Below are 10,521 nucleotides of genomic sequence, written 5' to 3'. Positions count from 1 at the left end.
GAATTCAAATGAGACTGAATAAATATTTGAAATTCCGAAAAAATTTAACATTTAAAAAATAGCATATACAAATATTTGATAAAAACAATGAGGCAAAGGACAAGTGTTACAATTTAAAAAAAAAAAAAATTGCGTTATCAATAATTTTATTGTGCTATTCTATTTACAAGCTAGATACTTGAACATCAAGGGCGAAAGGCAAATTTTAATTAAACTTCTTGATAAAAGGCAAGTAGAGATTAAATACTGCTACAATAATTCTCTTGTTCAGAACAGTTTCATTCTCTCCATGTCGTTCATTGAAGTGTTCGTGTAAATTTTGGGACGCATAATTCTATCGAGAATGAAGTATTTCGGAGCTTTTTTAGCTTTTGTCGCGTTTTGCAACGCCAGAGCTCTCTTTGACGAAACAGGCTATAAATGGGTAAATAAAATATTACATTATTAAAAAAAAAGTTTAGTTCATCTTCGGTTTAATACTAAATGTCGACGCTAAATGATTAAATAATAATAATAAGATTAAACCAGAGCCAATTAAAATCCTCCATCACCAATGGCTTAAAGATAACACTTCCTAGGGCACAATTGGTGTATAGCAATATACACCAGTTATATGGTATATACCAATAACATGACCAAATATTAAACAATTGCTATTTTTTATTTGCTATTACATTGAAAAGGAAAATAATATGGAGGATCTTATTTGATAAATATATATTATAAAAACCAAAAGAATCTTCTAGAAAATAGGATAAAAACTTATTTGTGCAAAAACCTGCTCGCATTCCTTTTAAACACTATTTACAGCACTTAAATATGAATTTTATTACAACTGTTGGAAAGCTGAATTTCCCTTCTATCAGGCTATATCACAAGGTAAGATTTTAAGTAAAAAAATAAATAAAAGATACTTTTTTGAATCCAACGCTATGTTTAACAATCAAAAAATGATGTAGGAACAAGTGCTGCTTTCTTCACTTGTAATAATAATTCACAGTATTTATTATACCACCTGCATGTAGCAGCTTCACTGTGAGCTTATAGCAGTAGCTGAGTGTTTAGCTATATTAGACCCATCCAGTAAAACGATATCTGTACTGATTTTTTATCGGAGCTACTGACAATCAAAAACAACTTTTCTGTTCATCGATTAATATAAAACATTTTATTTGCCGTTGAATCATTGCAAAATGAGGGAAATAGTGTTAATAGTGCGTACATGTGGACTCCGGGGCAGTGCGGAATATTTGGTAATGAGAAGGTGGCTCGTTTGGCAAAGCAGGCTGTCTTTGATACAAATAAAGTTTCAAAAACACCAAAAACGATGTGACAACTTGGCAACTATGGCAGGAAGAATGGGGACCGACTTCTAATTTCAAACTTAGGGAGGTAAAAGATTGCGTTAAACCGTGGGCCTCATCTCTTAGGGGTTCCAGGCACGAAGAAATTGAGGCACGTTTAGTGATGTTTGTAGAGAAAGGATAACAGTTAAGCACATTTTGACCAATTGTAAAAAATATGTTTGATGTTTGTTTTATTTATTTTAAGTACATATACATTATTTACTTATTTACATATTTGCTCAGAGTACCAATTTAAAACTTCACCTATCACGTACATATAGATACTACATTAAACTAAATGAATTTTGGTTTTGTTGGAAAAATGGACTAAAAAAACCAACACTAACGAACACTTATTGTCATAGCTTGCTTACATTATTTTTAATTCTTTACTTTCTTTAATTTTTATGTTTGTAATACATGTGTACATTATACTGTCCTATTGTTCTTATTCAATATTTTTGCTGTGCGCATTCTTCATAAAGAAGTCGACAATATAATATAATTCTTAATGTAGGGCATATTTGTGACCTTATGCTGTTTGCATATCGGTGCCTATCTTGATGCATCAATAGAAAATCTTAGAAATTTATTCAGAACCCTTTTCGATTTTTTAACGTTTGTGTTAGAGGTAAAACTCCAGGCGGAGGCTGCGTATAGGAAGTACAGGTCTTATCAGTACTTTGTGTAATAATAATTTATTGGCAAAACTGAGTGCTGAGTTTCTGCTCAGCAAGGGAAATAATTGTCCTGTTATACCTTTACATTTGTTAACAACTGCATTAAAGCTGTTCTGTGAACGTAAGTCTTCTTGAGACCATTCTCTGTTTCGATTTTCTAAGGCTATTTTGTGATATTGTGAGCGTCGCCTTTCGGTGAATAAGATGGTCTGAGTTTTGTCAACGTTAATCATTATTGATTATTTGGAGGTCGTGAGATGCGGTCTGGTTTTAGAAAAACGTTTTCTTTATTGTGCCAACGTTTCGATCTTTATTGAGATCATCTTCACAGCTCAAAGTGTTTGTTTTCCAAGTAAATGTGTCATTCTTGGCTGTCGTGTTGAGATTGCCAGTGAGATATTGACAGTTTTTTTATTGTTTATTTTTTATTACATTTGACATTTACAACTACAAATATTGTATTAAGTAAATATGTTCATATATGTTGAATTGTCATTTGAGTCTCTTGTAGGAGAAGTTGCCCAGTGGCCTTCATTCTAAAAGCTTTTCAACCTTCACTCAATGAGGAGGTCTCGGGCCAGTTTTGCTTCAATCGTCTTGGAGGATTTTCAGGTAGAGTTGGAAGTGCTAAATGTCATACTAATAGATTATGATAATTTGGAGATCGTGAGATGCGGCCTGGTGTGACGTAGGCTTTAGAAAAACATTTCTTTATCGTGCCAACGTTTCGATCTTTATTGAGATCATCTTCAGGGCTCAAAGTGTTTGTTTTCCATGTAAATGTATCATTTTTGTCTGTCGTGTTGAGTGCCAGTGAGATATTGACAGTCTCAACACGACAACCAAGAATGACACATCTACATGGAAAACAAACACTTTGAGCCCTGAAGATGATCTCAATAAAGATCGAAACGTTGGCACGATAAAGAAAAGGTTTTTCTAAAACCTACGTCACACCAGACCGCATCTCACGATTTCCACCGAATAATCATTGACTAACGGTCAATAAACACCACACATTTGTACTGATAATTTGGAACTGCGGCCTAGTAGCTCATACAGTTTTCTATGTACAAGACTTAAGTTTTGAAGCAATACGGCTATGGCTTTCTTTGGCAACTCTGCCCCACGTGGGATTTGATTATGAGAACAAATCCGAGATAGTTTCTTGGGTTCGGTTCAGATTTCCTATGCTACTTATTTACTTAGCTTTGATAGGCAGTCCAAGTCGGAATTTTAATCGTTTGGCTTTAATTTTTGGTCAGCAGTTCAATTTTTTTTAAAGAATCTTTTATTCAAATCTCCATTTTCAAATTATTAATTTGTGTCGATGGGTCTTTTATAGCATAAATCAAAACAATCTGGAATATCTGGCAATTCGTTAGGACCAGTCGGCCAGCAGGTTGGTTTTCTTGTTGAATGGAAGTTATGCTGGCCTTTTGTCGTTGTTAAACTCGATCCCCAGTCCGTATTTAATATGGTCTCCCCCTATGACAAATCTTTCGGGTTTTGTCTCGGTTGACCGAGATGGACGGTAGATGAGAATATGTGGGAGATAAGCGAGATTTTTTAAGATATAAATAGAATTGGACAACAAAAATTATTTTAAATTTTCGTAAATATGTAATTATGTACACATTAACAAAATAGCATTGATAAAACGCATCATTCCACAGGAGGGAAAATTTTCTTTTCTTGACAATTCATTACCAGGACAATAAGCGATTTGTTGCGGCACATGTCAGTGAGATATTGACACTCTCAACACGACAGACAATGACACATCTACACGGAAAACAAACACTTTGAGCCCTGAAGATGATCTCAATAAAGATCGAAACGTTGGCACGATGAAGAAAATGTTTGCTAAAACCTACGTCACACCAGACCGCATCTCACGATCTCCGAATAATCGTTTGTGAGACTTGTAGAACTTTTATATTTTTTTCTCTATTAGTTCTTCTTTTTTTTCGTGTCGTATGACATTCGGAGGGATATTTTTGATAACTTTAATAGTTTCTTGTTAAAGGGGTGTAAGTATGATACTCTGCCTTGGTAGCGTCCAAATTACTTCTGAGCATGTTATAATCTTCCATGTTGTTGGGTTTAAAGACGGTCCGGTTATATTTGTACTTTATAGTTCTCCCTGTAGGTTTTTCCTAAACTACTTTATCGAGTTTGTATGGGTATCAATCACATTATAAACCAGAATTAGTAGTACTGTGGTATTTTTATCTTTATTTACATTTATTTCTTCCGAGGTATCAGAATCCATTTCCGACTATGCCTCGTATTGGTATTGTACTCACTGTTTTGCTTTTCTTCGAGATTCAGCTTCTACCTCTTCGTGCCTCTTTCGATTTTAGAAGCACTCTCAACGGTCTTCTAAGGTATTGTATTATCCATAACGTGGAAATGCAAAATAAATTATCACGAAATAAATAAGTTGAAAACGAGATCTAAACAAATTGCAACCGTGCGGCTAGTAACGCAACACGGCGTGCAATGTAAACAGTCTATTTTGATCTCGATATCGCTGATCGTTACTCATGAAGACGACTATTGATGTTTACAGTTATGTACGGTTCATATGTTTTATGTATTTGTATAATTTAAATAATATTTATAAATCCCAGGCCCTGAAGATGATCTCAATAAAGATCGAAATATTGGGATGATAAAGAAAATGTTTTTCCAACCAATATCACGCCAGACCGCATCTCAAGATCTTCAAATATTTTTAATTAATATGAATAATTTAGAAAGTATAAATTAAATTTCTTGAAATACGGTCGAGAGAGCAATGACAGGATTAATAGTATATGACAAGATATTAAACAAATTTCTACTCCAATTTTGTATTGCAATAGATAATAGATGTGGCCCTTTCCCACATCTTACCCAGTTTTTAATAATAATTTTAATTTTTGCAAACTCCACTTTATTACTATTTATTTCCGACTGTTTGATTTGGAGAAATCATCCTGACATAAAGCATAAAATGATTATGAACTTAACCGATTGAGTCACCTTAGGTTTTTTTTTAATAATTTCTTTCTAGTATGTACCTGTACCTTATATATCAAAATACATATTATAAATATTAGGTTATAACAGCACACATGTTATGAGAAAACAGCCAACTCAATAAAAGGTTTGCTCTCCAAAGTCAGTCTCAACTTTGAATTTTTATTTTTTATTTTATTTACTTACTATTGTGTACTTTGTATTGTTTCGTTGTTTGTTTTTGCTGTCCGTGGCCGTTTTATTTGTTGTTTATTTTTTATTTCGTTTTCTTTTTGTTTGTTTTTTTTTATGTAGTTTTTTAAATTTGCGTTTTTGGGGTTGAGATGGTCCGTTAGTGGGTTTTCGTGTTTTCTTTGCTGTTTCTTATGTGTTTGTTTTTTGTTTTGTTTTGCCTTAGGTTGTGTGTTTGTTTTTCTGTTGTGTTTCTGGGTTTTTTTTTTTTACGGCAACTTTGATTATTTTCAAGGCTTTTATTGTTTTGTTGTGGTTTTGTGTTAGGTTGTATCGGTAGCTTGTTGTGTACTTTTTGGAATCTGTGCCATTTGTTTCGCTGATTGGAATGTTGTGGTTGTTTTGATGTTATTAACGTAGTACGGCGGTTGGGGGTTTGTTGTCGTGACCTTTGTCTGTCAGGTTTTGCTTTGTTGGCTGTGGATTGCTTTTCTTACAGTGATGTCTTTTGTTCCTCTTTTCCAACGTTGTTGATGTCATATTTTTTGTAATGTTCGTTGTGTTTTTAAGTTTTGCAAAGGTTTTGGTGCTTTTCATTTCATTGAGTTCTTTTCATGTTTCTTCATCTGTAGGCCTGTTTTTTTTCTATTGGCGTGTGTTTTCCGTTTGTCTGGGGTGTTTTTCCCTGTTGACGTTTGGCTCACTTTTTTATTGTCGTGCACTGTGTCAGGTTATGGGCTTGTTGGAATATTTATTTTTCTGTTAATCGTGTTGGTTTCGGGTTTTTCGTTTGGATTTACATGTCTGTTTTACTTGTGTTATTTGAGGTTTTGATTTTCGGTTAGATAGTCCGTTTCTGTAGCGGTTTTGGTTCTGAGGCGTTTCGTTTTTGTTCGAGTGTATTGAAGTTACGATAGGTCACGTTGTCTCGTGTGGTCGTGTTTCGCCGGAGGTCGTGGGTTCGAATCCCGCTCGTGACACTGACTTTTTTATCTCAACTGAAAACCTTAATTAATTGAATGATATTAATTGGTCAAGCGGACCACGAAAACTAGTGAATTTAATCAGTTAATACTATCAAGCTTCGACCTATTTTAAGGTCATCATCAGGGCCTAAATTTCACATTATAAAAACATTTTTGTACAAATGATTTAACAATTAATACAACTATATAGAACTTACAAAACTATATTAAAAATGTCTACAGATGGACATATTGTGATACGACAATATGGCAACCTACGACGACCTCGATCGAACTGACTTTGTTGAAAGGATTAGATGTACTGGAAATTGGATGGCTTGGCGGAATACCACAGAGTCACGTATGTATATCCAAAGTCGCAGTGACATCATCTGTCGAGAGCTTGGCTATGTGGGCACATCGATATGGGTGATGGAAGAGTTTACTACGAAATTTGGTACATTTTTGAGGAATTTTAGAATAAACGGGATTTTAAGGTCCACCTCACTCTAAAGCCATCGTCAGTTAAATGAGAATCAAGAATAAGGTAATAAAGATTGCGTAAGAAACTTTAGGTTTATAGCCTCTGTGCCAGACTTTATAAAAACACTGTCTGATTTGAGTGAAAGTGGCTCCTGGCTCCTGGTTGGTGCATATTGGAGGGCTGATTTCATCCAGTTGTCCACAACCAAGAGGTTGTTGGAGGTCTGTTAGATGGATTCGGATCAGTAGACAAAATTGCGGTGTCATCCGATACAGGTAGAAATGATTGGGGATGTATAGGATAGTCAGAAGTAAATACAATAACATATTGGTCAGAAGATGGTTGGTTCCCTTGTGATCTAATATCTGTCTCGTAGCACTTCACTGTAAAGCAGTCGTCATTTAAATAGGATTCAAGGGTCACGTAATAAACAGTGGGTAGGAAGTGTTTTAATTTATAGACTGGGGAGCCCCTATCAAAACCCTGTGCAACATTCATGTCTTGTGTGAATATTCCAAGTCTGTAGTCTAGGCATAGTACTTAGCATACTACTCGAGTGGATGCGGTAGCTCCTTGTTGATGTACTGTGCAAGACAGTGTTTTGATTTAAACGTTCTCCCTGTTTTGCAACAGTCTTGAATAAGCTCAACGTGTTCTTGGATGCTGGAGGTTGCCTGGTTAACATTGGTCAGTTTATAGGTTTTATAGAAAGGTATAAATGGATTACATTATGAGGCCAAAAGTGTTACGTGCAGAACGCCGGTTTGTATTCTTTAAAACCTATTTTGATACCTAGTTGATAAGTGTGTTCAATCCTCTCACTTTTTTTTTCCTTTTTTTAAGGGAATAAATAGCAAAATGGGACATTTTTTACAGAGCAATATTTGAGTTGTAATGTACGCTAATGGTTAAAATTAACACACCACCCTTAAATTATGAGTTATTAAGGTTTATATTTTTCACACCAGAAATAGGTTAGGTAATTTAAAAAGAAAATGTTTATTATCTAATTCAATAAAAAATTATTAAGTAAAGAACCAGAAAAAAATGAAAAAACCCTATTCCGAGGTGTTAAACCCAGGTTTCGTCGTCAACTCATGGCTTAAGGTGGTCACAAATGTGTTTGATTGGATGTCATATCTGGACTTAGAGCTGGCTACACCAAGCACTCAATTTCAACCCCATTCAGATAGTCATCCATAATACGTGCTCTATGGGGCCCGGCATTACCCTGCAGTAGCAAGAATCTCTCACCGATGTGGGGGGGGGGGGGCAAAAGGCACTACATTTTTCGATTATTTCTTGTAAGCACCTCTGTGAAGTTAGAGATCTTCCTGGCACAACAACTAATTCGGTGCTGGCGTCCAAGAAATACCACTCCAGAACATCAATGGCCCACCGTGGAATGCCACCTGACGAACCAAATAGCATGGGGCAAAACTTTCCCCTGAGCAACTCCATATGAAATTACGCCCATCTGAAGATTTGATGCCAACACTCACCTGATCTGTAAAGAGAACTCGTCCCCAATGTTCCAATGCCCAATTTACAAACATTTCGGACTTGTCCTATCAGATTTCTTTAATTTCATTTCCCGTAACGCTGCGATTTCATAGAGCCTTATGACGGATGAATCTATAGCCTCTCGTCCGTAGACGTAGGTCGACCCCGTCCTGGGCTTCTAGCGTGAAGCGCAAAACAGCCTTCCATTTTGAAAGTTATGAGTGATTTATATTCAGCTTCCAGTCGACTTCTTGCTGGCTACATCATTCCTCTATTAACGTTATCACCCTGACACTATCATACTCACTCAAATGCCTGAATGGAGCTATTGAAAAAGGTTTACGAATAAGATTAATAGCAAATTGAAATCAAGGAAGGAAAAAGATTAATGGAAAGCTGGAGTAGGCGTAGAATGGAATGGCGTAATGCTACTTTTTGTACAAACTGGATTAATCAGTACAAAAGTAAACAAAGGAAGTAAACAAACCAGTATGTACTGTTTATTTTGACTTCGATAGCCCCTAATTCCCTGTAACTAATGTAGAAAGATAATGGATTTAATTTTAAACTAAATAAATTGAATGGTGCGTTAAATTTGTTCATCATTGTAATTGTTTCAGTCTAAAACGACTGGTAAAGAGAAAAGCGTTTTTTTTTCCAACTACAATGTTCCTCCATTTTCAGGTACCGGCAGTTCATGTTAAGAGCAGCGTCGACAACGGAACCTTGACCGATGGCAGTGTAACTCTGTATGAAAATGGAATTTCACTAATCGTCAAAAAACGGGCAAATGACGTTTACGAGTTTCAAGGAAATTGGAGATGGCTGACCTTTGGAGGAGACACCGAAGGAGAGTTCCACGCATCGGTGGATTGGGACCAATTGAAAATCCACACGGATTTCAACTTACAAGAAAAGTTCGTTTTCACCGTCCATCTGCATCTCCAAACGTTGAACGGAGTGTTCCGAGGTGATAAAACCGGCCTTCAGACCTACGAAGTGACTGCAGGTTCGTCCAGGTTCTCTTTAAAGGTGTCCGGAAAAGCCAAAGGGTTTGTCACCAATTACCAAGTTCACACCGAAGTCCCATTCGAACTGGCCGATGTCAACAGTAAACTCGTGGTCAACTTCGACAATAACGACAGTCAATACAAAGCTTTGAGCGGAGCTCTGTGGCTCGGGCCGGTCGGCCTTCAAGTTGACTTCGACAACAAGGGGAAATTTTTCTGCATCGGCCATTTGAATTTTGCAGACGTTTTTAAGGCGACCGCCCGAGTGAACACGAACAATGGATACTTGAAGTTCCATTCAACTTTTCGTTACTCCTTTGAGCACGCCGTGATCAATGCCGAGGTGAACGCCGATTTGGAAGGCGCCTATGATGTAGAAACTAAACTTGCACTTGCAAAAAGCCTCCATCTGAAAGTTAAAATAGACAAGAAGGGAAACATCTCAGGTGGCATCAGGTTTGAGAAAAACGGATATGGTTTTCAGATCGACAGCAACACTAATGCAAATTTACAAATAGAAATTGTAGCCAACGAACAGAACTCCTTAAATTAATTCACCAGGGCCTCATATCGCTCAATATTGCACCTATATACATAACTATTAATCAAATCGGGTTCCCACCGCTTTCTACTTGAAAAATCAACACGCAAAATCTCTAAAACTTGTATAATTTTAAGCCTATGTTTTCGATTTATATATCATATTTGTAACAAAAATAAAATTAAGTTTTAAGCATGATTTCTTTTCTTTAAAACTAAGAGAAAATGTGTGAATGAGGAAGCTAAGAATCTAAAACGAATAATTTCAGTAAGCTATCGGAATACAGAACAGCTGCTACAAAACATTCGGTGTCAAATATCGCGCAAAATCCTTTTTACTCATATCCTGGCACTCTGGGTTTCCTATTTTCCAACGTCTTTCTACATACATGAGCTTCTCTGAAGTTTTAAAAAGTTGTATCGGTAACTTTGGTTACAATGTTTTCTAGTTCGTCGCAGTTGGTTATTTATTACAGGTTTCGCGCTCGGTAAATAGCTGTTGATTAATTGTACGCAGGGAGGCCAGTTGTCATTGCTGTAGCAATAATTGTAGGTGTTTACATTATTTTTAGGTTTGCCTCGTAAGTTAAAAAAGACGGGATTGTCAAGCATTGCTTTACTGCTAGCTTCGGACGTGTTTGACACATTTTTCAGCAATATAAGGTCAATAGTATTTGGATCCAACTGAATGTTGTTTAAAAAGTAAGTCGGCTCATCAGAGAGCAGAATATAGAAAGCTAACTTCACACACTTACCCGATGCAACGCTGTGCGACGCTACCCGATGCTACCCGAC

The 10,521-nt window shown here is 36.2% G+C and overlaps 1 protein-coding gene across 4 annotated transcripts; it reads left to right on the top strand.

Moving 5' to 3' along the window:
- Positions 1-213: 213 nt before the first annotated feature.
- On the top strand, positions 214-9,925 carry LOC106667238. 4 transcript variants are annotated; one of them, XM_014395075.2, is made up of 4 exons: positions 3,987-4,212; positions 4,295-4,416; positions 6,433-6,550; positions 8,861-9,925. In XM_014395075.2, the coding sequence occupies exons 1-4, from the start codon at positions 4,066-4,068 to the stop codon at positions 9,737-9,739; spliced, it is 1,266 nt and encodes a 421-aa protein (XP_014250561.1). In that variant the 5' UTR covers positions 3,987-4,065; the 3' UTR covers positions 9,740-9,925. The 4 variants fall into 4 exon arrangements, 3 of the variants coding, with proteins under 3 accessions (XP_014250563.1, XP_014250561.1, XP_014250562.1); XR_002910240.1 differs by lacking the exons at positions 3,987-4,212; positions 4,295-4,416 and adding an exon at positions 214-424 and having other exon boundaries at positions 8,861-9,148; XM_014395076.2 differs by lacking the exons at positions 3,987-4,212; positions 4,295-4,416 and adding an exon at positions 4,499-4,605.
- Positions 9,926-10,521: the final 596 nt, after the last annotated feature.

This window comes from Cimex lectularius, unplaced genomic scaffold (assembly GCF_000648675.2).
Source record: "Cimex lectularius strain Harlan isolate CLEC.00 unplaced genomic scaffold, Clec_2.1 scaffold118, whole genome shotgun sequence".
Taxonomy (NCBI): domain Eukaryota; kingdom Metazoa; phylum Arthropoda; class Insecta; order Hemiptera; family Cimicidae; genus Cimex; species Cimex lectularius.
This window is presented reverse-complemented; position numbering and strand designations above follow the sequence as displayed.